Below are 27799 nucleotides of genomic sequence, written 5' to 3'. Positions count from 1 at the left end.
AATAACATGAATAGGAAAAGACTGTAAGCACTTCTCAAACAAAGCCACAGCAAGAGACCATTTTCCACCTGTCAGACTGGCAGTGGTCAACAAGTTTTGAGGCACTGAGGTGGCAACATTGTAAGGAAACAGGCAGTGAGGTGAGTGTAAACCCATCCATCTTATGAGAAGAACTGGGCTATGATGCCTGTCCACAGTCAGTAGGCGCATATAGCGAAATGACATGCTCGAAGCTTCTCAATGCGTCAATGCTCGACATAGTAGAAAGCTGGAAACTACCTACGTGTCCATCACCTGAGAACTGGTTAAGTAAGTGATGGTAGAGCCATACAATGGAACACTGAGCAGCCATGAAACAGAACAAAGAAGCTTTTTATTATTGACATGGAACCATTGCCAAAAATTACACTAAGTGGGAGGAAAAAACACGGATGGTTTATACAGTATCTTCCATTGTGTAAAAAGGAGAGAAAGTATATATAAGCGTTTGCATTTGATGCATAGACTATTCCCACAAGAATACATAAGATAATATTGATACAAACATACTGGTAGCCTCTGGGGATGAGAACTAGGAGCCTGGATAACGGGAGGAGGGAGATGCTTAATTATCACTTATCTTTTTTTATCTTTTAAATTTTATACCGTGTACATATATTATCCATTCAAAATTAAATAATTTTAGTCAAGAAGGAAAAGAAGACCTCATAATCGAATGGAGATGAGAGTTAGCCACTGGCTCTAAGAGAAGGAAAAATACCTTGAATTTGTTTCCAGGAGTGAGGGTGTCCATGGGAAATCTCTACCCTCAGGCCAGCTGCCCCCTACTTGTACCTGGGCACTGTCAGTTGATCAGAGAATTAAACACTTGTTTCAGTATGAGCCTGAGTAAAACAGAAGAATGATAAACCCACTATCAGTGGTTGAAGAAAATTCATAAATAAATGCATAAAACAAAGTCCAAAAGAAACAGAATTAGAATTTGGGGCCCCAGGGCTCTTTCATGATGGTCAATCACTGGCAAGGCTGGGGTCGTTCCTCTTGTACTCACAAAACGAGGTATGTCTAAATGTCTCTGAGGATCCTAGCCCTTCTATTTAAAAGCCTCTCAGATCGTCAGGAAAGGACCTTGGGCGGGGAGGCTTCCAACCCTGGAACACAGGGGGCCTGGGTGGGAAGGCCTGCCACACTGGATGACCCCTTTCTGGAGGCAATCTTAGTGTGGGGTTGCCAGACAGGCTTCCAAACCAAACCTGCCTAGCTAGGGTACAATCTGAGAGCCAATGCCTTGGAAGGGACCTTGGCCAGTTTTACAAGAAGGGGCATCACACTAGACTCAAAAGATGTTACAAGGGGCTTAGGAGCCTCAGGGGCTGTGCTGGGGCAGCTGGGGCCTTGGGGAAGGCGGGCACTGAGGAACCTGAGTCCTCTCAGGCTAGGTCACCCACCCTCCTGCCTTTCCTCAGGCCATCTCGGTCTTCCCCTTTCTCTTACTCACCTCTTCCAGAAGCTTCTGTTCCTAACCCCACCCCATTCTGATCTCAGTACAGGCTTCAGCCCTTAAGTCCAACCCTCTATTGGCAGTTGTTCCTGTCTCTGTTAAGTGGTGTTAAACAGGTTCCTGTGTTTATTTGTCTCCATGACTACAAGGCTACACCCCAGGGAAGGGAGTTATGGGAGAGAGTTATTGCATGCTTGTGTTTCCTCCTTGTACTTCTGTTCCAGGGCTCAGTCTGCAATAGTCACTACTTCTTGCCTCTCTTGGGGTCAGGACTAACTTCCCTCCAGTTCTGTGGTGGCTGGCCGTCCCCCCAAATTACGTGAAATGAACTGAAGAGAAATAGTGTCCATTATGCCTCCCTCCAATACCAACCAGCAGTCAGAATGATCCTTTGATAAGCTAAGTCAACTTCTGTCACTCCTTCCTACCCATCTCAGTCTAAATAACACCTACAGGTCTTACTTGGGCCCAGGAGGCTTTGCACAATGGCCCCTGCTCCTCGCCGGCCACCTCTCCTACCATTCTCCAGGCATTCGGCCCTTCACTGGTGAGGGGCACACACACGTCCCTCCCTCAGAGAGCGCGCACCTGCTTTTCCCTCTCCCTGGAATGCTTTCCATATGCCTGGCCATATCGATGCATTCATGTCCCTGCCCAAAGACAGCTCTCCCTCCCTACCCCTTTTAAAATAGCAACCCCTACAGCACTTAGCTCCTTCTTTCACCTGCCCCTCCGGATCCACTCATTCTCCACCTTTTTCGCCCTACATGCTGCCTGGCTGGCCAGGTAGGCCTGTGCTCTCTGGCTTCCGGCAGAGAACAGGAGCGTACCAGAAGGTGGGAGGGAGAGTGAGGTTAGGATATTAATTCTTGGACTGACACCCTCACTGCGGGGTCGCTGCTTGCTGCCTGGCCCCCCAAGGACCCAAGGCCTCAGTTCCTGGCAAAAGGCTCTCACATAGGCCTCTCTCCAGGTCCTGGGAACTGCTTCCTCCCCTCCCTGTCACTCACTCAGGTGTCACACTACCACTTGGGTTCCCCTACACCTTGCCTACATCTTTGGAGCCAATCCCTTTATTAAACCTCCCTCAAATTACTCAAAGCACACTATTGCTTTCCTTTCGGGACCTCAATTCACCACCTGGCATCACATATCTATTGTTTGTGAGCTGTCTGTCCCCCAACTGGACCATAAAGTCAAAGAAGGTAGCAACTTTATTATACTCTATGCTGCATCCCAATATCTGCCTCAGCGCCTGCACAAAGCAGCTCAATAAATGCTTGTCGAATAGGTGAGGAAGGGAAAGGTCAATGTAACCTGGATATGGGATGCGGAGGCTGGAAGGAGGGCACAGTTTTAGGAGGTAAAGAGCACAAAGGAAGGAACAGGATGCACCGGTGAGGAGAAGCCTTCTCCCCTCAAGGCGTAAAGACCTGTTTACATCCTTCTTAGCACTTCACAGGTGCACCGCCTTTGTTTTCTTTGTATGTCTTCCCGCTAGAATAAATGCCCTGGGGGCAAGGGCCACCTCTGTCTTCACCACAGTATCCTTGAGTCTGGCATAGTACCTGGCATATCCAGAAGGCACTAGACCCGTATTTGTTGAATAAATGAAAGAAATAGGAGTTATCCAAAAGAAACAATGAATCAGCAGGGGACATCAAAAGCCAAGTTAGGCAGTTTGGACTTGTAGTGAAGAGCATTACAGAAGAACTGCAAGTCCCGCTGCAGAAGGGCAAATGACAAAGCTGGGGCTTTTAGTAAGATGTGCCTGGCAGGGGACACAGGATGGGGACGAGCATGGAGGCTGCTGTAGCATCAGGCTGGCAAGGGAAAGGTGGCAGAATCTGGTGACTGATGGATGCAGACGCAGAATGAAGGCGCTAGAGTGTTTAGCTTGGTGACTGTGAGATAAGGTGGTACAGCCCGCAGTCCTGGCCAGAGATAAGCACTCCAGGGCCACTGCTATTGGCCTGTTTCCAACTCCCCTCCAAAGTGGGAAAGCTGGGAAATGAAAGTGATTTTAGGGGAAGGGTGAATCAAATCTACTTTGACCATGTTGCATTTAAGGTATTACGGGACAACTCAGTGGAGCACGAATGATGAGACAGATGGGTGCTGAGGACTCCCAAAGTGGGAACAGCTGGAGGTGGAGGAGCAGATGAGCCATCTCCTTGTATAAGCAGAGGAGTCTGGGGGACCTTCCACAGCTGGGCAGTCATGGGAAAGGGCCAGCCAAGAAAAGGGAGGCCAAGAGGTAGAGCAACGGAAGGAGGGCATTGCCATGAAAGACAAAGGAACAACTTTGAAGATGGGGCAGCCATGGGGTCACAGACCAGAGGCGAAGGCCTGATTGTACTTCAGTGAGGTCCCCATGCCACAGGAGTGCCTGACTGTTGGCTTCTGGGACTGGCTGGGAGAGCCAAGGGGGCCAAGTCAGGTAGTTCAGAGTTAGAGAAGGGTTTGCTCCCTGTCCCACCAGGCATTCCGGGGTATATACCCTAAACTTTATTTGTGGCAGAGACTGCTAGTTGTCCTCCAAATCCAGTCTTTCCTTCTTTCCATGGTGACCAGACTCCCAAATTTTACTTAGACACAGAGCCACCCAGCTAAAACTCACATTTCTTTGCTCGCCTTGCAGTTTGGTGGGGCCATGTGGCTAGGAAGGGGCAACTTTTGGGTCTTCAGGTCTCCTTCACACACACCTCTCCTCTCCCTCTTTACTCTGGTTGGAATGTGGACCCAGAAGATAGGGTGGCAGCCATCTTCTATTACATGGACATAGGCATTACCCAAGGTGACAGAGGAGCCATGAGACAGGAGATACCATCAGGCCACCAAGCCAGCCTGGGCCACCTACCCAGACTTCCATGTAAAGCATACATTTGTCTTAAGCCACTCCACTGTGTTTTGGGGAACTTTTGTTAGAGCAGCCTAACTCATATTGGAACCCACCATTTAATCCAGTAGACATACCACCTTAGATCAGACCAGAAGTTGTTCCAGCCCATGTCTGCCAGCGGTCCCAAGGGGGAATGAGAGGCCTTTGGCATTTCTCTTGACAGATCCGTTATTTTTAAAGTGATCAAAATTCTTCATAAAAAATGTTCTACTTCCTTAAGGAATAAGAGCAGTGATTAGCAGCTTCGCCATCTCTCTCGCCATAACTAGTTCCATTTTTAGTTCCCTTCTCCTCCCACTCACAGGCCAAGGAGTGTGGGTGTATATGGAAATCACCTCGCACACGGTAGTGTTCAAAGCATTTGAGGGACAGAAGCAGGTAGTCATGAGATAACAGTGTGAAAGGTAAGAAGCATAAACTCTGGAGCAGAACGCCTGGCTGCAGACATAGCAGCCGAGCAGAATAAAGTCAGTTATTAACCTCTCTGGGCCTCTGTGTCCTCAACTGCAAATGAGGACAGTAAGAACATCTACTTTTGAGGGAATTGTGAGGATTAAATGAGTGGATGTGTGTAAAACACTTAGAACCATGACTGGCAACAGTTAAATTCTCAATCAGTATTGGTCTTTATATATAATTTAAAGAAGCAACAGAAAAAAAGGTCTGGCAATGGAATAAACATTGTCATTTATAAAGCGCAGTTGCAAACATTCTCAAGAAATCTTCCTAACAAGGTATCATAATTATCCCATTTTATGGAAATTGATTTGGAAGTTTAGTGATTTGCCCCAAATCTTATAGCTAGTCAATTATAAATACAAATGTCACCAAATCTTGTTTTACTGAACCATGAGGTCTCCAAGAAAAGAGACTTCAAGATTACAGAAAAACAAAGTTCAGGAATACCAGTTCCTTTTAGGCTTGTTTCTCCTAAAAGCCAGGCCACTTTGTTACTGGTTTATTAGTTAATTCCACGAACCATCATTTATTTAACTGCTTCCTGATCAGAAACAAAGGGGAGGGGCCTGCTGAGTATCCTCACCCCTCAACCAGGGCCGGGGCTGCTAATCCAGGTGGGAGGTAAGGGCATGCTCAAAAATAAATATTGGAGGAACTGTTATATACTTAGGGGATGTAAAAACTGAGTGCAATGTTTGACTCTTATTTTGATGCATTTTTTTGAAGCGAGACAACTCTCGGTTGACCTCACAGATTGCAAAGACCTTGTCGGCTTACAATTCCTTATTATTTTTTATTTTTTACGTCTACAGCACCTGGTCTTCCTAGGTGGTCTCCCATCCAAGTACTAACCAGGCCTGACCCTGCTTAGCTTCTGAGATCAGACTGGATCCGGCTTGTTCAGGGTGGTATGGCCATAGACTTGATCCAGATTTAAACAAGCCAATTGTTAAACGAAAACATCTTTGAATCAAATGGAAAACTCTGAACTGGGTATTAGAGGACATTATGAAATCGTTCATTTGTTAAGTGTGATATTAACACGGTGATTAGTTTAAACAACAAAAAAAGTATCAACCCATATGAGTATGCTCTATACAAAAAAAACCTTATTTTTTTGACAAAGGTGCAAACATAATTCAATGGAGGAAGAGCGGCTTTTCAACAAATGGTGTTGGTTCAACTGGACATCACAAGCAATATAATGAACTCAACCTAAACCTCATGCCATATATAACAATTTACTCAAAACAGATCAAGGATTAAAATGTAAAACATAAATCTATAACAATGTTAAAAAAATATATAGAAAAATTCAGGACCGAGGGCTTGCTGAAAATTTTTTAGACCTGACACCAAAAACCCAGTCCATTAAAGAAAAAGCTGATCAACTGCACTTCATCAAAATTAAAAACTTTGCTTTGCAAAAGATCTTGTGAAGAAGTTACAAAGACCAGCTAGAGTGGGAGAAAGTATCTGTAAACCACACGTCTGACAAAATTCTTGTATCTAGACTACGTAAAGAAATCTCAAAACAAGAAAACCACCTAATTAGAAATTAGGCAAAAGACTCACATTTCACTAAAGATGTTATACAGACAGCAAATAAGCACATAAAAAGATGTTCAACAACTAGCCACCAAGGAGATGCAAATTAATATCACAATGAGAATTACCACACATCTATGAGAATGGCTAAAATAACACCAAATATTGGTGGGATGTGGAGAAACTGGATCACTCATACATTGGTGGTAGGAATGTAAAATTGTACAGCCACTTGGGAATACAGCTTATTTCTATTAAAATTAAACATGTAGTTAGCATAGGCCCTAGCAATTGCACTCTTGGGCATTTATCTCAGAGAAATGAAAACTTTTATTTACACAAAAACCTATATACAAATGTTCATAGTCATTTTATTCATAATAGCCCCAAACTACAAACAGCCTAGATATCCCTCAGTTGGTGACTAAACAGAGTGTGGTATATGCACATCACGGAATACTACTCAGCAATAAAGGTGCTATGGACGCATACAAGTTGGAAGGCTCTCATTCACTTATGCATTGTGAAACAAAGCCAACCTCAAAAAGTTACCAACTTTGATTCCTGTTATCTAACATTCTTTAAATGAAATTATAGAGATGGAGAACACAGCAGTGGTCCCAGGCCTTAGGGATGGGGAAGAGAGGTGGATGTAGTTATAGATAGCCTGAGGGAGCCTACGGTGATAGAAATGTTTTAACTTGATTGTGGTGGTGGTTACACTGATCTACATGTGACAAAACTGTGTACACATACACACACACGCGCACGCGTGCGCAGGTGTAATACTGAAGTCTGAATGACTCTGTGGATTGTACCAATTTCCTGGTTTTGAGAATGCACTAGTTACACAAGAAGCTACTGCTGGGGCAACTGGGTGTAGGGTACACAGGACCTTCCTGAACATTTTTTTTTTTTTGAAACATTCTGTGATTCTGTAATTATTTCAAAATTGAAAAAGGTCTACCAGAGATGCATAATGACATATTTACAGGTTAAATGACATAGGTCTTAGATGTGCTTTAAAAAATACTCCAAGAAAAAAATAAAGAAAAAAAGTGGGAGAAATAGATGAAACAGGATTGAAAAGATGCTAAATGTTGAAGGGGGGTGAAGGATACACAGGGAAAGCATATACACTTTCTTCACTAATTTTGGGTTTGAAAATTTCCAAAATAACAAGTTTTAGATAGTTTCCAGCGGCACCTAGTATGACAGAAGGGCTAAGCCTTGCTTATCTGTCTACGGTCTTTCTCACTGCTATGACTTTTGAATACAAATTAAGTCCAAAGCTTATAATTCTGTTTCATTTATGAAGCTTTTCTTATGAACTTTTATTAAGAGTTCATAAATCACATTATTCTGGCTGTTTTTCCTCTAAGAATTCTTCCGAAGTTATAAAAAATAGAAATTTATAAATACACATTGAGAAGTATGCAGTTTTTACACAATAGTCGGGTCAATGTTTCAAGTTGTCTAACCATCTCCCAGTGTCTCTCATCCAGAACAGAATTACAGCAGCACAGCCTCTGAAATGCCCACAGCAGAAATAGTGACTCTTCTCCAGATCCCACCTTCTCCCTTAGCATAAGGGCACTCAACAGGTGTTTTTCCAGATGGTGACAGCAAAAGAGGAAGTGTGGAAATGTTGACTGGGATGACTGCTCCCAAGAGCAGTGAAGATGGTGAGCCGGGAAGGTTTCCGCCTGCATCTGCCATGGCTCAAACTTGGGACTGCAGTTAAACTCGACAGACCAAGAATCGCCAAGAGCCAAATCACAAACTTCAAGGGGTCAGCACAGGCCCACCTGACTGCTTTCAACTATTTGGTCCAGAGCTGGAGAATCCAGTTTTCTCACTAGCATTCCCTCTTCAGTTACTGACATGCAGCTCTTTCCTTCCAGGCGATGGAATGACGTACCCTAGAGAATAGTGCGGCTGGAGGAACAAGGAGCCTGCTGTCAGGTCACCAAGTGTTTTAGGTTTTCGAATTCATCAAGAGCATGGAAAATTAAGAGATGATGGTGGAAGCCAAGTATAAGGACAGTTCAATGTGGACTTTAGGATGCTAACTCAGGAAACTCATTTACCCGGTGTTAACTTCCAGGTGTCACTGGCACTTTCCTTCCTTAGACTTGGTTTTTAAATCTCTTCCTCTGGAGACAGTCAAAGGATATCTGCTTGCCCAGCATCTTCCTTAAGCACATGTTTTTTTGCTGTGTAGAGTACATCAAAAACAAAATCTTCTCTCCCCAGGAAGCAAAGAGGTTGACCAAATTCAGACTTGTTCTTGGAAGAACACCTTGGCCTGGCCTGCAGGCTCCTCTCAGCCCCTTCTGCTATAAGGTGGAGAGCATGGTCTTCTGTCCATGCCAGCTTTCCAGCAGACTGACCAGGTTTCTCAGCTTTCAGAATACAAGGCCAAATCCACTCCTCAATATCCCGTCATCAACTCCCCACCCCCCATCAAATCATTTTCCTATTGTTTGAAACCGGTGATTCCGCTATCAAGTCACAGCACAATATATCCACTGATCTAGGCTCTTGTCAGAGAAAACTCTTTTCCCAGGATGGGGCAGGACTTGGTAGTTCCCAAGCATACATTCCAGGGGGAAATAATGTTGAAGCTGGGCAAAAGGTACATGGGGAAAGTATATACACTTTCCTCTCTAACTTTGAGTTTGAAAATTTCCAAAATAAAGTTTTAGATAGTTCCCAGGGGTACCTAGTTCAACAGAAGACAGATAAGTCTTACTTATCCATCAAGTTCTTTGTCTGACTCTCCCCCCATTCTCTGGCAGATAAATCTCTCAAGAGAGAGGGTTGCTCTGTTTTAGGAAGCTCAAATGCTAATGAGAGAATCAGTGCTGCCCTTATGCCATCGCTCTCCTCCACATTACATATCCGCTCAGGTCTCCTGATCCCTGCTGGCCCCAGATCAAGGATATGTGGGCTTCCTGTTTCCAAGCTCGTGCGAGAAGGCAAAGTGAGCTTTGCTCAGCTCAACAGGACACTTGGAGTCCAGGTGAGGAGAGAAATTAGAATGAGGTTCTAGGATGATAAAACTGATACCACAAATTGTGAGTCAGTAAAAGGGGTCCGGATATCCTGAAATAAAAACTAGGCAAGCGGTCTTTCCAGCAGTAAGCAAAGCAGGCAAAGAACTCTTTCTTTCCTGCCACCTTTCCTGAAACCTAGTCTTCCAGGTTTCAAAGGGACCAAGTCCTATGATAATAAATAAAATCACTGGCTGCTCCTATGCCCCACAGTACAACCTGGTTGATTAAGCCTTGTCGTTACCACTGTATCTTCCTCAAACATCCAGTGAAAATAGGTAATCTTTAAATAGAGTTTGCTACTAAAATCATGCCCAGTCACACCCCAGTAGCCTCGGCTGGATCACGAGGAGGCCACCCTCTCCTCTTTCCTGGAGTGGCTTTAAGTCCTCCAGGAGGGTGGTGTCCGCGTCTCTGTACAAGGCAGGTTTCCTTCTCAGCTCACGAGAGGGACCTAGAAGGAAGAGGAATCTATGGAGCTTGCCTGGTGTGGGCCCCACATACTCTCCTTCTAGTGGGGAACAACTCCAGGGCTGTGAAGGTTGGTACCTGGGCTGCGGGATGCTCAACCTCTATGCAACAAGAGGTACACACGCATGGGAGACAAGAAAGGAGAGGAAAAGAGAAAATATTTCCTCTCACCAGAAAAGCAGTCCCCAAGGTTCAAACCCACTGATGAGCCTCTCTTTAGTGCCAAGGAGAAGGGAAGACCACCTCGGTTGGCGAGAGAAGCCTCTCTGCACCCAGCCTGCAACTCACTTCTTCCTGCGGATCTTGGGCTTCTTCACAGGTCGCAGATAGGGGTTATCAATGATGTTCTCCTCCCCATTCCGGCTCCCCGGCAAGGAGGGGTTCTGCTGCAGGACAGAGGTATTCTCCTTCTCGGCTCCAGAATCATCCTTTGAGCAAAACACCAATGGCATAAGGAAAGAGATCATGCCCATCATAAGAACTATTAGCATCCTTTTCATTGAGATTGGAAGCCCAGGGGCTGCCTTCTTTTCAGGGCCTATCTGTGCCTCAGATGAAATGAGGCCCAGGCAGCGGCTGGCTATCAGAAGGTGAGACCAACAGCTTTGACACAGTGGGGCACAGAACACAAAACCCCAAACTCTTGACAAGGCAGGGACATGAATTTAGATGCTTCAGGGAGAAAGACCAACCTGTAGGGAGATAAATAAGAGAAGCGACCCTCTATGCTTTGCAGGACTGAGAGACACAGGGTCAGAACAAATCATGTGCAAAGGGCCTCTTGTGGACCAAAGCTAATGTAAATCATAAAAGATTTCCCCCCAAATTATCAAATATCTGGTGCTTGAACATGGTACCAATGAGCATATTGTAGCAGAAGCCAGAAACTTCTCGAGTCCTGAGGGTTTCTACCAAGGCAAGGCAGAGCGTGCAGGCGCCAACACTGGAACATCACCGATAACCCCCATCTGCGACCTGGGGATCAGGTCAGGTCTCTCACAGTTTGGTTTCTAAGGAAAGTGATTTTGTAGAAAGGTTTGTAAATCTATATATATATTCAATATGATCCCAATTAAAAATTTTTAAAAATCACAATTGTGTGTAGACTGGAAAAGTAATATGTTGAAATTTTAAAAACTAGTTCTAGAATTGTAAGTGACTGGTTCTCCTTTCCTTATTTAAACTCTTATTTTCCAAGTTCTGTGAAATGAGCAGAAGCTGGGGGGAGGGGAAGGGGGGAAATCACGTGAAGAACTTGCTCTGGAAGCTCAGGCCAACCTAAGTGACCAGAAGCTGGTTGGGCTGCGCCCTCTGGTGACAGGCCAACAGTTCTGTCACTCAGATTCCTGTTCTGTACCTTGAGGCAAAAGGGGACCTAACTTAGACAAGGAGATCATTGTAAAGAAGGCAGGGAAGAGGACTCTGTAATTAGATGGCACAAAATGAATAGCAGACTCTTGCACAGAGACCGCTGGCCTAGGATGCAGACAACAGTCTCAGGCTTAATGAACCTGAAGAAACTGGGTCACTTCTAGGGTCCACTACACACCCTCCAACTGTCCCATCAATTGTGTTCTCCCTACAGACCCAGTTCCATCCAGAGTCCCTGTGCTCTTTCCAGTACTGGATCTGGTGGGGCCACAAGGTGACCTAGAGCCATGTGGACCTTCTGGAGGTGCTCTTGAAAGCAAGTACCCCAAGATCAACCGAACTCATGCCAGACGCAAGGTCTGACCACAACCAGACCTGCCTTGGATAACAGACTCCCAACCTTTCTGAAGTTCTTAATGGCTTGATTTAGTCACTCACTCCCTACCCACATCCCTTCTCTTCTCTAACATCCTATCTTCAGTTACTGGAAGGGCCCTTCAGCTGTGCCTTTGGTGTTTCCTGAGATAACAGGATGGAGGTGACACAGCAGTGCTGAGAACGCAGCCTTCTGACCTCTGCTGGAGGGTACTGAGGCCCCCTCCACTCGGCTCTGTCTCACAGGCCAAAGTGTGGGTCCCATTTTAGGACAATAGCTTCTCTGCTCCCAAGTAAATCTTCTGGAAATTCCACTTTCTTTCCTCTTTCAGGGGCAGGTAGCGGAGATGGGGAAGTACAGGAGGAGTGGATAAAAGAAGTACCAAACTGACTGAGATTTGTGGAAAAAAGAAAAAAAAAAGGTGGGATCAGAAGGGTCTGTCAAGAGCCTGTCCAAGTCTGTAAAGGCCAGACTGGCAATGCGCGTGCGCTCTAATGAACCCCACGCCTCGGGGCGACTGCATCCAGTCTCAGCTTTTTCCACACCAACAACTTCCACATGTACCTCTCCCCTGCCCTCCAGTCTCACACAGCCTCTGCTACTCAACATCTTCATTTGGGTGTCAAGTAGGCCTTTTAAACTTAATGTGTCTAAACTTGAACTCAGGACCTTCCCCTACACGTAACCAGCTCTTCCTGCAGTTCTCCGGTCACAGGTGATGGCATTTTGGCTTTTCTTTCTCTCACATCCCACACATCCAATCTGTTGGAAAAATTTCTTGGCCTTACCTTCAAATTACAGGCAGAATTTGACCACTTTCACTCTCTCTACTGTGCCCATCCTGGTAGGACCCACCACTGTCTCTCGCCAAGATGACTGCAATGGCTTCCTAACTGATCTCCTTCCACAGTTCACTCTCTGCCTGCGCTACGGACCATTCTCATCACAGCAGTCGGCAGTCCTGGAAGAAGTTCAGATGTGTCCCTCCTCTGCTCTACACGTTCCCACAACTCCCATTTCACCCAGTTAAAAGCCAGTTCTTAAAACCATTCACAAGGCCCTACCTGATCTTACCGCTTCCTCTCCCTCTCTGCCTTCCTCGGCCACCCTCACACTCGTCTCCACGCTGTTCCTCGGGGCCCTTGCACTGGCTGTTCCCTTTCCAGAACACTCTTCCCCAGATACATGGCTTGCTCTCTCACCTTCAAGTCTTGTCTCAAATGTCACCTTTTCAGTGATGTCTGCCCTGAATATCCTACTTCGAACTGAAGCCTCCACTCTGGGTCTCCCCCTAGTGGATCCTTCCTACCCAACACTTTCATCTTTAATATACTGTAATGATGTATTTATATATTTTATTTCCTGTTGTTCCTCTACTGCCAACACATAGGCTCCCCAAAGGCGATGTTGTTTGTTCTGTTCACTGATGTGTCTGTCCCAAACACTCAGAACAGTATCTGGCAAATACCACCACGTACTAAATAAATACTTCATAAGTAAATGACTTGGTACCATTGCTCATAAAAGAGAAAAAGTTTAGACACTAGGTTTGCCTGCAAGAGGTGGCTAGTTCCAATGGAAGACAAAAACACTTACACATTAATTTACAATGATAGTCCCTTTATGTTCAAGTAGATGGAAAACCAGAACCGGGGTAAGTAACTGCCCAGAAACAGTCCTTGAGAGACATGCTGCCATCAAAAGGTAAAGGAATCACCTGTGGTCAATACCAGTTAAGTAACTAACAATGTCTGTAAATGCTAGCGATCGAAAACAACGTAAATGTCCACAGGGGACTGGTTAAACGGTTACATCCACAAAATGGAATATGATGAGGATGTGAGAAGGGATGAAGAAGCTCCTACATACAGGTAAGGAACGACTGCCAAGATAGATCGATGAGGGAAAACAGCAAGGGCAAACCATTTGTGACTTGCTGTTTGTGTTTAAAGCAACAATAAAAAAACTATGTCTCTAGAAGGGCATACAAGAGACTGGTGATTGGTTGCTTTATAAAAGGGAAAGTGGATAGCAGGGAATAAGAATGGAAAAAAGAATTATCACCATACATCTTTTTGTACATTCTGAGTTTTATACATTTTGAAACTTATAATTATATTGGCCAGTCCAACAAAGTAACATTAATAAGTCCAACTGATTGTATACAAATTGTTGCTAGAATCCTTTTCTTGAAGTCTTTTATTTTTTTTTACAGAAGAGCTTGTGGTTGTACAGCCTGAAACAGCAGGGGAAGGAGCAATGGGTGCCATGAACTGCCACGTGCCAGGCACCTGATATATATTAGCTCATTTTATCTTAGGCTCCCGCTTTCCCTTGAGATAGGCATCGTTCCTACCCCTAACCGGTTGTACCTGTGAGGAAACAGACTCAGATGTTGGGTAACAAAACCAAAGCCACGTATCTGGGAAGTAGCACAGTCTGGATTTGAAGGCAGGCCAGTCTGACTCCTAGGGTGAGGTCTTTCTACTCTTTGCTTTCTGGCTTGGCCTCTCTGTATCCTGGGGTGCTCAGGCAGCTCCTGGCATTCTTTCAGCCTTGGTTCACTCACCGCCATGACCTCAACTATGTCATTACCTGGAGTGTTAGATAACACATCTGCAAGCCCTTTAACTACTTTGTACTTACAAAGGGATGGTGATGTTTGCTTAGAAGATTCCTCATAAGGTGAACCTCATCTTAGTCCATGACCCAATCACCAAATCTCAGACCAAATTAACTGAGTCCAAAACAGAAGTGTAGAATAACAAGTTCCTCTGCTTTGTGTAAAGCCATGGGCTCCCAGCCCTAATTCTGAAAGGAATAATTCAACATTAAAGAAATGGTGCTCAAGCAAGGAAGAGCTTTAGCAAATAACAGTTATTCAGCAAATAACTGGCACTCTTCACCTCAAACAGGAGCTGCTGGCTGCCACTTGGTACATCGTCCCTTAGAGAACACGAGGAAAGCTCAGTCCAGCTTCAACTACTAAGGCATCCTCTGCTTAAAAGCCAGGGCTGACCTTAAGGATGGATTGATGTGGTAACCTATTAGGGTTCTGTAATCTTTAAAGGGATTGGAGCTTCCAGCAGTTCTGTGACTCCCCTTGTACTTTCTTGCAAGATGCTAGAATAAGAGTGGGCTCTTATCCTTTTACTTGCCAAGTACAACACATCGATAACCAGAAAAGAACACCCACGAGTTCCGATGAGCACATCTCCTCACCCACCTTCATCTCTGTAGTCACGTACTCTCTCCTATCCTGGGTACGAAATGTCCAGAACAAGGCTAACCCCTCCATTTGGGCACTAGATCCCATGCATGCCCTGTCACCTCCCGAAGAACATCATTCCAAAATGTTTCTCTCGCATCGATTTTCCCCCTCTACCAGATCATTCCCATGAGCATATAAACATCTTATTGCTTTTATCCTAAAATACAAAAATAAAAAACACCTCTCTTAACTCCTTTCTTTTCCCCCTTTAGTTACCACTCCATTTCTCTCCTTCCCTTTACAGAAAAGTTCCTTAAAACAATTGTCTATGTAAGTGCTGTCCCATGGAACGTTCTGTGATGATATAAATGTTCGTATCTGTAATGCCCAGCATGGCAGCCACAGGCATAAGTGGCTATTACAACATAGCTAGTGTGACTAAGGAACTGAATTTTAATTAAATTTAAATTTAAATAGACCTGTGTGGCTAGTGGCATTGTAACAGACAGCGTAAGTCTATCTATACTCACTGACCCAATTTCTCTTCTCCCATTCTCTTTGACTTCGCTGCAGGCCCTTGCTTTGATTCTTACTGAAATTGTTCTTGTCAAGATCACAAATTATATTCACATTGCCAATCTAGTGGACAAATTCTCAGTCCTCATAGTACTGGAACTAACTGCAACTTTTGACCCTGCTAATCAATCTCTCCTCTTTGAAACACTTTCTTCCCCTGGCCTCCAGGACACCACACCTTCCTGGTTCTCCCACCTCTCTACTTTCTACATCTCCTAGGCTGGTTCCTACTCATCTCTTCACCCTCAGTACAGTGGAGAGGCCCAGGGCTCAGTCTTTGCACCTCTTCTCTTTATGTTCATTCACTCCCTAGGAGCTGATCTAGTCTCAAGATTTTAAACACTAGTCGTACGCTGATGCCTCCCAAATTTGCATCTATAGCCCTAACATCTCCTCAAACTCCAACTCATACATCCATCTCTCTACCTGACATCACCACCTGGATGTCTAATAAGCATCTCAAACTTACCTTGTCTAAACCTGAAACTCCTGGCTTCCCCTCCCCCTTCCTGTTCTACCTATTACTCTTCCCTGTCTTGGCTGAAGGCGACTCCATCTTTCCTGTTGTTCAGGCAAAAAACGTGTGCATTTATTTTTGACTCTCTCCTCTCACATGTCACATCTACTTTATCAGTTGGTTCTGCTGAAAAAAATCTAGAATTGGACCAAATAATCTATCTGACCACGTCTCATTATCTTTGCTTCTACCACCACCTCTTAGTTTACTGTACCAACCTCCTAACTGGTATCTCTGCTTCTGTCCTAACCCTCTACAGTCTACTCTTAACATAGCAACCCGATTGATGCTGTTAACAAACTCACACCAGTTCCTGACCCTCCTCCGCTTAGCACTGCCCAAGTGTTTAAAATAGCTTTTAAGACCTGACTACCCCATCCCCTACTAATGTCTCCTCCTTGGTCATGCCATTCTGGCCACCCAAATGGCCCTGCTGTTCTTCAACAAAACAGCTTCTACCTCAGGGACTTTGTGTCTACTGTTCCCTGTGAGGAATGCTCTGCTCCCAGATATGTGTAAGCTTTGTTCGATTAAGGTCTTTACTCAAATGTCACCTTCTCAGTTATCCTAATACCATCCCCCCATGCCCATACTTAGTTCCTATCTCCTAATCTATTATTTTTCCTTAGCACCAAGAGAGCAGGAAATTTTGTCTATTTTATCTCCTACTGATTCCCAGTACCTGGAACTAAGCCTGGCTCTGGCAGGCACTCATTCAACATTTGTTAAATGAATGAATGAAATCCCAAAACACGAAATTGCCTCTCAAACTAGAGAACATGTCACACTGGAATTAAGACCCCATCATGCAAATCCCTAACGTAAAGGCAGAGGCCTGGAGCAGGTCATGTCCAATTCCTAGAGTGACGAGCTGAGGGCAGTGTGGGCTAGTTTGGGGGATGCTGTGAAGCAGGCAGAAGGCAGGACCCACCGTGCTGATATGAAGAGGGAGGTTCTCAGTGTCCGTCTGCTCATCTTGCTCTGAGGAATCCGTCTCCTCCATTTGTTGCATCTCCAGCTCAGATGGAAGAAGAGCTGTCAGGTAGGGGATGGTGAAAGGTCTGGCAGCAATCACTGGGAAGTTGGAAGAGAGGCACGATTCCACTGTCATGGAGTCCTGGCAGCTGGCCCAGAGCCTCACAACAGATCGGTGAGCAACATCGAATGACAATAATGGCTAACAAGCTTGGAGCACTTACCTTGGGCCAGGCAATGTCCCGCAGGCTTTACATGTGCTATCCTTAATCCTCACCTCCACTTTAATAGCTAGATACAATTACCAACCTCATCTTACAGATGAGGAACCTGAGGCACAGAGAGGTTAAGTGACTTCCTCCAGCACATATAAAGTGGCAGGGTGGGATTTGAACTTGGGCAATATAACCTTAAAATTAACTTTTCCCAAGTATGATGAAAATCAGACAGAACTGGGGCTGAATCCAGCAAAGCATCAGTTTAGTGATCTTGCACCCACGGCCAGTTAACCCCTCTAAGTCTCATTTCTAGAGCAGAGACATTGATCCCATCAGCCTGAAGAATTCAAGTCCAAATACTGGACTTGAGAACTCTGTGCATGTAAGTGTATCCACTGAGCTAGAGGGCACTTCAGGTAAATGAGAATTCCAGTTCTTCCAAAAAGCACTAAGGATGAGAAGAAGAAATTGTTGATAAAATAAACAATAAAAGTCTTTATGTATACTTCTATGGTAGAATGGGATTATCAGGAGACACTACGATTATTTTCATGTGGTTCAGATGTGGGGTTATGCAGTCAGAAAAAGCTAGGTTTGAAAGTTACCTCCCAGCTGTGTGACCTTGAGCAAGTTACTTCATTTATTTTTTCTATAAAACTTGACTTCCTGTAATAACTCCCAACTCACAGGTCTCTGAGAGAATTTAATGAGATGCTAAAGAGACAACGATTAGCACAGCATCTGGCACTTAATAACTTAGCTATTATTTCAAGCCAAGCACAAAGAGAACAATCACTAAATAGATCACCTGGACTAATCTCCCTCGTTCACCTCTGGAAAAACTGAGGCCTATGGAGATGATGTAACTTGGTGAAATGGTAGTGCTGAGGTATTAAATGAGACGGTACCTGTGAGAGGACATGGTGAAGGGCAAAGCCTGGCAGATGTAATTGCCCTGCCCCTTGATGCCACGGTCCCTTCAACTACCAGGGCTGCCACTTCTACTTTATGAGTCTCTCTGATGCTTAGGGCTCGGCAACCTTTGAGGTAATCTGGACTTAATGTACCTCAAGCAGCCAATCCCAAAAGAACCCATTACTATTTCAGAGTCATTGGTTAGGGACAAAACTCTTAAGACCTGAGAAAAGGAGCCAGAAATCTGAGGAAGACATGAACCCATGACAAGAACAAATTGTTGTTTCTTCCTACCATGCTGAGAGAAAGGGAAGATGGTATAACTATTTCAAATGACAAGACAGGGTCCACAGAGGGGACAGACTCTCACATGGAAATGTGCTGACGTCGTCTTTGAAAAGACTCTGGGTCTCGCCCGTCTTGGCCATAAAACGGGTGAGTGCCCGCTCCACATCTCGTCTCTGGGATGCAGCCTTCTCCCGCAGGACCTGGTAGTCTGACACAGGTTCACGGTATGTCTAAAAAGAGAATAGCAAAGACACTAGTGAAATACCAATGGATCATTCTGCTTCCCTCAGGTCCCCGCCTTGCCATCGCTATGCCCTTCCTTCTACCCTTTAAATGACCCACTACCATTAGTCAGAGCAAAGATCCCCAAAGGGCCTGGAAAGGACAGAAAGAAATTAATATAACTATCATTAACATTTATTTTTAGTCTGAAAAATTAAGAAACCCACAAGTATTTACTACAGATTGACTCCGGGCCTTCGCTTAGCTCCCATGACAGCTGGTCTCAGGTATAAGAGACAAATCCTGAAGGAAGAGTGGGAATCCTGCAGGAAGTCCTGACAGGGACCACCAGTTCCATCCATGTAATGTGACACTGTGGAGCATGCAAGTGGCTGCTTAAGTGGATTTGTGGATTGTACTACCTTGTTATCTTAAAACAATCTTGGTTTTCTAAAATCAAAATGGACATGTTGTCCCAAATGATTCTCTCAAAGAGCTGGAGACTGAAGATATTAATGTAAGAGCAAGTGAACAAGAAAATGGTAGGCCTGATACTCCTCCTCCTAATTCTGAGCTCTTCGGCAATCACGTTATGGAGTGAAAAATGACTGAGATCTAATCAGAACGAGAAGTTGGCCAAAAAATTTTAAGTTGCAATGGTAAAGGCCACTTTAACAGTGACCTCTGTGACGTGGACACAGGGCTTTTAAAGGCGGCCATGGGAAACATTTCCACTGATATCAATGTTAAGTCAGGTGTGTCACCTACATACAGTTCCTGTGTCTACAATGAAACACAGAAACGGTGTTTTCCAACATGTTTAATATCTTCCTAACATAAAGAATTTGAGTGACTTTTGAATATGCTTGTTAGAACATTAAAAAATTCAAGACCCTGCCATCATTTAAGAAAGCTGATATTCAAGAAGATGGAAATGGAATAGAAAAATTTAAACAAAATTCTTCGGATAATTGATAAATGAGAGTGAAAAAATTACTTTTGTAATTTTTTATTAAGGGGAGCCAGTGATGCTACATGTCGTTGTAACGTAACTTTTTCAACTATGAGAGCCATTAAAGTATTGAAATAAACTGATCTTAGAATCAGACCTCCAACTTATTATTCCATCAAGTATTAAACCAGGATTTCAAAAAATAAAAAGCAGAGGCAATCAGTGAAAAGGTTTCCTGAACCTTTAATAAGGGTCAGATTATCTTTTAATGTACATTATTTTAGTACAATATTACACTGATTCCTGTAAATAAGCATGAATCCTGGAGTACATGCTTAATCAGTTTTTACTGACAGAGACAGACTATAAGTGTTAGAGACCATTATGGGTTGAATTATGTCCCCCTAAAACAGATATGTTGAAGTCCTAACCCCCAGTATCTCAGAATATGATCTTATTTGGAAAAAGGGTCATTGCAGATGTGATCAGTTACGGAGAGGTTATATGAGAGCAGGGTGGGACCCTACTCCAATATGAATGGTGCCCTTGTAAGAAAATGGCCATATAAAGAGTGATACAGAGAGAATACCATATAAAGACAGAAGACTGGAGTGCTGCATCTAAAAGTCAAGGAACACCCACAGATTGCCTACAAACCACCAGAAGCTAGGAAAAGGCAAGGAAGGATTCTCCTATGGGTTTCAGAGGGAGCATGGCCCAGGCAAGACTTTGATTTTAGACATCTAGCCTTCCAGACTGTAAGACAATAAATTTTTGTGGCACTCTGTTATGGCAGCTCTGGGACACTAACATAGAGAATCCTGATCAAGGGCAATGGCTGTATTGAAATGGTGGGTGACAACCTATTCCTCCCCACACCCCATATCCCGAGGTGTGAGAAGTGTCCTGGAGGACTTGCCCCGACAGCCCGCATGATGCCATATGTGCATCAGTACATGCTGTGGAGGCAGGGACAAAATAATTGTGTGGAAGAGTCTCTGGGGACTCCTCTGCACACCAAACCTTCGCAAAGGAGGGTGAAACTGCTAATCCAGCAAATGAAAACACATTTGAGTCATAGAAGGCAACTCGATTTGACTTCATTCTGACCTAGGACCCAGAGTTATAATAAGTTTCATTCCACAATATCACCGAGTATGTTTTAAACAACATTTCCCTCGATTTCAAAAATAACTCTTTCTATTATGGAAGATTTAGAAAACCCAGAAAAGTGCAAACAAAACAACAAAAGTTACCTATGACCCACTGAGAATTATTATGAACATTCTGTGGAATATTTTTCTAGTTATGTGGCTAGGTACTTCTGTGTTTTGGTAAGACAGGCAAAATTGTGCCAGCTTCAATTTGTGTTTAACTATATATTTTTTGTCTTAACTGAAGAACACATTTCTCCTTTGCCAAACTGTTTATCAATGAGAAAATATATTCTGAGTTCTGAGCCCATCTTTCACCAACAAACTTTTGGACTCCAGTCTGACGGTCACTAGGAATGGACTGCTTTGCCACAGTCATAGGCCCCCATCATGTCCTTGTCACTCACCGGAGTTTTGATGTAGGTGTGGGGGTCAGGAAACTCGGGAAAATGGCTGGGGATGTGCGGTGGGTGAGGTCGGTTCTGCCCTGCAGTGAGGGCCTTAGGAGTCACAGGCTGATTGGTCACTGGAGCTGCAACAGAGTCATAACCAGTTACTTTTCCACCTAAGGTCTTGGGTCTCTACCCAAACCCTCTTTTTCTCAAAGTAAATGCTGGACCTCAATTTTATGAATAGGGACCTTATTTCTAGGAATAAAAAGCCTGCAATGGCTTAAGGACCTGAAAAGGTCACCCCCTCTCCATGTCCAGCCCTGATGGACTGACCTTGGGTGACATTTCCATCTACCACAATCTGCCTGCATGCCTCTTAAGCAAGTGAATGGGTGGCTGTGACAACGTTCATGACATAAAAGATGTTGAGGAGCTAAGGAGTTAGACAGGCTGCAACTCTCATTTTGAGAACCCAGATAACAAACACGTAAAATATGCCAGAGTAAGCAAGTATGGGCTAATGGTAACAACAGAGGATTGAAAATGGCACCTTCCACAGCTACTTTGAGAGGGAACTTCTTCAAAAGATGCCTGCTTGAAAAAAATGATGAAAAAAAATCTAGTGAATTCTTCTCAGGTTCTACAAGACCATACTAATTACTCTCAACTCAGCTGATGGGACTCAATTTATCTAAGGTACGGATCATCAAACTTTGTGTGAAGAGTCACAGAGTTAATATTTTATGTTTTGCAAGCCATACAATGTCACAATTACTCAACTCTACCATTATAGCACAAAAACAACCAAAGATCATAAGTAAACATGGCTGTGTTCCAATAAAACTTTATTTACAAAAACAGGTGGTAGGCCACATCAGTCCTACAGCCTATAGTTTACTGATCCTTGATCTAAGGAAAAACAAGAGCTTTTGTATTTTTTAAGCAGCATCGACTGCCCTTCTGGGGCTAAAGCACAAGAACTACAGCAACATCTCAGAGACAGTTTTTCTTTCTAGTGACTGAAATTCACACTCCAATCCTATTAGCCCAAAGATTATATTTAGGTAGCCCCAAATAATGGAATGGAGCCTGCCACAAGGAGGTAGCTACCACACTGATCCCTGCTCTATTCAACTAATTCATTCCACAAGCATTCATTAAGCACTTATTACCTCAGTTCAAAGTCACTTACGGGCAGTGATGACCATCCTCTGAGAACGTTTTGCATAAGCAGGGAGAGTGTCCACATTGAAACCTAAGAAACAGGAAAACAAAAATCACTGTGGATACTGAACATGGAGAAGGGGGAGTATTTCACTGTGGTGAAATAGCTTAAACTCCCAACTCAAGTGTTTTACTGCCACTCAAAAAAAGCTCCAGCAGAATCCCCCAACAGGGAGTTAGGAGGTCTCCTAAAAGGGCTCAGAGGAACCTTCTTTTAATAACCCTTTCAAGCTAAAAGCAGACCAGAAGAACCGTGAGAAAATCTGAAAACACTCAACAGACGTGGCTCACTCCTGTGGACTCCTCTCTCTTAACTCCAAATCAGTTGCATTGAAGAAATGGAAACTTGTGTACTCACCCATCTCAACAAGTGTGACCACAATATCTGACAGCGTGGGCTGAGTCCTGGCTGTGTGCTCACAATAAGACTTGGCACTTCTCCCAATTTCTGAAATGTCTGGGAAAGGATCAAAGGCATAAACTCTTATTCTCAGTTTCCAAAAAGTTAAACATAGAATTACTGTATGGGCCAGCAATTCCACTCTTAGGTATACACCCAATTGAAAGCATGGACTCAAACACATACTTCTATATCAATGTTCATAGCAGCATTATTCACAGTAGTCTAAAGGTATAAACAATCCAGTATCCATCAACAGGTGAATGGATTAACAAAATGTGATCTATCCATATAACAGAATATTGTTTAGCCATAAGAAAGAGATGAAGTACTGATATATGCTACAACATGGATGAACCTTGAAAACATTATGTTAAGTGAAATAAATCAGACACAAAAAAAACATATGTTGCAAGATTCCACTTATATGATGGAAAAAAAAAATCACAGAGACAAAAACTAAATGAGAGGTTACCTGGGGCTGGGGGGATGGGAGAATGGGGAGTTATCGTTTATGGGTTCAGAGTTTCTGTTTGGACTGATGAAAAAGTTCAGGAAAAAGATAGTTGGTGGTTGTACAATATTGTGAATATATTAAATGGCACTGAATTATATTTAAAAATGGTTTAAATTATAAATTTTGTTATACATATCTTGCCACACAAATACAAGAGTCTTATTGTTTGTATTGTCTGGTGGGCAATTTTTTTATTTCTTCTGCCTAAAGCTGAACCTCTATTAAAAGTCTGAAGTTTGGGCAGCTAGTTAACTCAGTTGATTAGAGCATGGTGCTAATAAAAAACTAAAGTCCTTCAGCGGAAAGGGGAAAGTATGAAGCTGAACTCCATGAATGAACTTCTAAAGTAGATGGGAGGTTTCATGGAAACTGAAATTGTGCTCAATTTTACACACAAAAATTTACAAGTCCACAGAATTCATCAGGTGTAAAAGGGGTCTGAAAAGGTATAAAACTCCTGTTTTAGGGACCTAATGGTTCAGAAGATAAAAGCAAGTTGTACTTGATAGGGAAGGTAATTGACTGAAAACCTACCACCAGCTGGCCTGAGCAAGTCACCAATTCTAGCTTCCACTCATGAAAACAGAGAGCAGCATTATTTACTGTGGGGAACATCTAACTAGAATCCCGGTACATTTTAGAAACAAGCCAGGTGGCAGTTAAAATATCTTCACCCATTTGGCTTTTTTCTTACTTGCCAGTAGGTGCATGGATGCAAAAGGACACATACAGGCAATGTAAACAACAACACGAAGACATTGCTCCAAATAAGGGTGAACAAGTTATATAGAATAAGTCTAAGAATGGGGTTCCTACAAACAAAGTGTTTGCAGTCAATAAACATGACAATTATGCCTAATGCTTATAACTGACATAATCCTAAAACTTTGATATCCAAAGCCTCTGACAACATGAAGGTGCCCAAGTCTTGGCAAGCCTTCAGCTTAAACCATTCATCCTCGATTTTTTCCTGGCTGAAGCGGAAGATTTTTACACTATCTTCAAACCTTTTAGTCCTAATACTCATAGCTTCCAGCACAAATATTTCAGCTCTAATCCCTTCAGTGACAAACACTTTTTTCTGAGAGAAAAAAGACCTCTTGTCCAGTAGTATAAGAAAGAACTGCCTCAACTTCAAGGACCTTTAAACTCTGAATCGCAACATCTTTTCAAGAACTGAATTTTTACCTGTTGGGAACTATTAGGACAAAAGTTCTCAAAATGTGGTCTGGAAATCCATGGGCATGCCTGAAATCCTTTCCAAAGTCCACAGGGCAAAACTGTTTTCATAATAAAATTAAGACATTCTCTGACTTTTTCACTCATTCTCTCATGCAGTTTTCTTGAGGCTATATGACCTGTGATGATAATCATGGCTCTGATGGATAATAATCACATGTTTATTCATTCTTATGTTTTAAAATTGTTTTATTTTCTAATGTGGCAAAAATCTGTACATAAATACATAAAGCCCATGTATGTATATAAATATATAAATACATATTTGTATAAAAATATATAAATTTATATATAAAATCTATGAAATTTAAATTGTATATATTTATATATAAATATATAAAAAATATATATAAAGCCCATGTAAACACAACTCTACAGAGTCCTCAAGATTTAAGCAGCTACAAAGGTTCTAAAACCAAAAAGTATACAATCACTGCTTTAGGAAAACATTTAGTACTTCAAAGTTCCAAATGTCAGAAAGCCACCTCACCCCAGATCTCACCTTCTTAAGGCAGCCCACATCCAGTGACTGATCAAGACCAAAGTAAAGGCAGGGCCTTTCTGCCTGACATGGGATACCGGATGAACAATTATCACCCCAGAGTGCCCCACTGAGTTGGCCAATTCTTTGTTTGGCCTGTATTGCAGTTCAACTGCTGCCTAAACCTTTCTCTCACTTCCATTGTTAGGTGTTGATCCCCCAAAATACCTCCATCCTTCATCCTATCCTACCCCCCAAAAAGGCCCAAACAGGGAAGTACACTGTACATGCAGAAAAGCCTAAGTGAGATCATTCTAGACTCCTAAATCTCAAGATACTTCCTTTTAAAAGTTTTTTCCCCATTCTATAAAACTTATTCACCCTTACTCTTTGTATTAGGTAATATAGCATTTGATTATATCATGTGGTGGCATCTATATTGTGGAAATTAATCCTGACTCTCCAACAAAACTCTAAGTTGAGTACAGAACACAAACAGCAATAGTAACAGCACCTAAAACTGATTGAGAGCCTACAATGTTCCCAACATCAAATGTTTTACGTATACATCTCACTTCCACTCACAATTCCATGAGGTTAAATTATTATCCCATTTCACAATTGAGGAAATTAAGGTTCCGTAGGTGTTGAGACTTGCCCAACTTATTAAGTGGCAGAGAGATGACTTACAACCACGTCTATCTGATTCTAAAGCCTGTAAATCACTTTCCTATGTTCTTCTCTTAAATCCAGACAAAGCAGAACACAGAACAGATGCTTGGTTGATATGAAAAAGGCCTATTTTTTCCTGGTACTTACAGCTCTGTAGCATCTCTGTCAATGTTTCCACAGATGCTTTTTCAGCGCTCTCAAACCCTGCCTCTGTCAACAAGGAGCTCACAACCACTTGTAGCGTTCGCCTCCGGGCCAGATGGTAGTTATCAGCAGGGTTAGTGGACTGTTTGCCTCCTGATCTCTGTGAATCAGCAGTTCAGAAAGGAGATTTTCATTCACCGGACAAGGATACAATCACATAATCCACGCACCGTCAATGGCAAGCAAAGGTTCTTTTACTAAATATTTATCAGTGCTTAATAAAATGTAATAGCCCTTGACATTCAGGCTCATAGATCTTGGCCAACTGAGTAATAATTGAGCATCCAAGGGGCTCTAAACACGGAGACAACCTCTCTGCTTGTCTAAAACTTAAAATTCGAACAACACAAATGGCTGTTTCTTACCTTTTATTTTAGCAGATTATCAGAATATACAGGTGAAGAAACACATATAATGAGATTGAAAAAATTCCCAGAAAAAATTCTCGCTCTTTTGTTAAACATGCATGATAGGGCTGACTTTATGTCTGTCTCTCAGAAAAAAATAACCTCTATCTTGTTCCTCCCATCTCCGCACCATTTCACTAACAAGTAAAATTAAAACAACAGCACACGATGTAGAAGAGAGGAGGGCAAAAGATAACACACAGAAAAGTAGAAAAGCTAAATATTTTGAAACGGTAATCCCGCCCAACTTTGGCTAGCCAATAAGAAGGCGAAAACAGCATCTCCGGACCAATCAGGAGGTGTTCCGGGTTCCCAACCCCCAACAGGGAATGAACCAATCAGTATATAGGTCCACCAACTCAGAAGGCCGCCGCCAAGTCCCAAGGAGGGGGGGGTACATATGGCCTGAAGGCCTTCCTCCACTCAGAGCTCCTGTTGGGGCTGGATGTCTGGGTATGAGCTTGTTGCCAAGGCTAGGGAAAAGTTACATAATGCCGAGACTCCCTTGGCTTCGACCCTCGTCTCCCGCCCTTACCGTTCCGGAGCTGCCAGGCCCGGCAGTGGCCGCCGTGTCGGCCATCTTGCTCTGGCGTAATGTGCGCGAGCGCAGGGCGCGATGGGATTTGTAGTCGCGGGGCGGGGAGAGGGCGGGGCGGCGCGCGCCCCCTGGGCCTTTGGAAGCTTGCTGGGGTAGAGTAGGGTGAGGTCGGGGAGTACTTCTGATGACCCGGCCCACATGACTTACAGTGAGCGAAGAGTTGATGGGGCCCTAGTGAGCCTCGGAATTGGCCATGAAAATGCGCCCTCGGTTTCACACCTATTTCAAGATGAAATCTTTTCTCATAAAGAACACTCCTGGAACGCTCCAAACTTACTGTTAGTAACACCTGGCTGGGTTCCGCCCAATGCCAGTGACTCGTCTGTGGGAGGGGCCTTATAACATGCATTGTTAAGCTCTCCAGGTGATTCTCCTGGCGGGAAATTTTGGTAATTCATGTTGTGCTTACGACTTTGCAGCCCATCAATGGCCCATTTGCAACTAGAACCTAATGACCACCTAGTCCAGGTAGTCCACTGCACCCTGCTGCCTTCTCGCCCTCAGGGCTCTGGTATTTGCATGGTGAGCCAGGAAGCGCAGGCGGCATGTGTCCCTTGTCCACCTCTCAGGGTGTTGCGGTGCCTGTGGTTTTCTGTTCACTCGTCCACCAGCCCCTCCGGATGGGGGTTATTCGTGCAAGGGCCGTGGTGCCTTATTTGTCTGCGTTTGTAGGTGCCTGGATTTAAATTCTAACACTTGCCATCTGTGGGACTACGAGCACGGGACCAATCGATCCTCATTGTGCCTCAGTTTTCTCTTGTGTGAAATGGGTGGGATTAATAGTAGAAGAAAAAATGAGCTAATACAAAGGGTCTGTCACGGTGCCAGACGAATAGTAAGAGGTCAAGAAACAGCCCCTGCTGTTGTTTTTTTCCTTGGCAGCGCATGGATGAGTCGCCAACGCGGGGAAAGCATTAAGTCTTGACACCTATGCAGCACCTGCCCTGAGGCGC

At 43.6% G+C, this 27799-nt stretch overlaps 1 protein-coding gene and 1 pseudogene across 3 annotated transcripts; both read right to left on the bottom strand.

The window, feature by feature from the left end:
- Nucleotides 1-351: 351 nt before the first annotated feature.
- TAF8 (TATA-box binding protein associated factor 8) lies at nt 352-26842 on the bottom strand. 3 transcript variants are annotated; one of them, XM_016128664.2, is made up of 9 exons: nt 26784-26842; nt 25785-25941; nt 22687-22785; nt 22297-22359; nt 21120-21244; nt 18467-18614; nt 16920-17062; nt 10226-10365; nt 6090-9920 (listed from the first exon to the last, which is right to left on the bottom strand). In XM_016128664.2, the coding sequence occupies exons 1-9, from the start codon at nt 26826-26828 to the stop codon at nt 9908-9910; spliced, it is 933 nt and encodes a 310-aa protein (XP_015984150.1). In that variant the 5' UTR covers nt 26829-26842; the 3' UTR covers nt 6090-9907. The 3 variants fall into 3 exon arrangements, with proteins under 3 accessions (XP_015984153.1, XP_015984150.1, XP_015984154.1); XM_016128667.2 differs by lacking the exons at nt 6090-9920; nt 10226-10365 and adding an exon at nt 352-884 and having other exon boundaries at nt 26784-26834; XM_016128668.2 differs by lacking the exons at nt 6090-9920; nt 10226-10365 and adding an exon at nt 13284-14495 and having other exon boundaries at nt 26784-26834.
- Nucleotides 5666-5784, bottom strand: LOC118605064 (annotated as a pseudogene).
- Nucleotides 26843-27799: the final 957 nt, after the last annotated feature.

This window comes from Rousettus aegyptiacus, unplaced genomic scaffold, assembly GCF_014176215.1.
Source record: "Rousettus aegyptiacus isolate mRouAeg1 unplaced genomic scaffold, mRouAeg1.p scaffold_m13_p_1, whole genome shotgun sequence".
In the NCBI taxonomy this organism is placed as follows: Eukaryota; Metazoa; Chordata; class Mammalia; order Chiroptera; family Pteropodidae; genus Rousettus; species Rousettus aegyptiacus.
The sequence above is the reverse complement of the archived record's forward strand: the minus strand, read 5'-3'. Positions and strand labels throughout refer to the sequence as shown.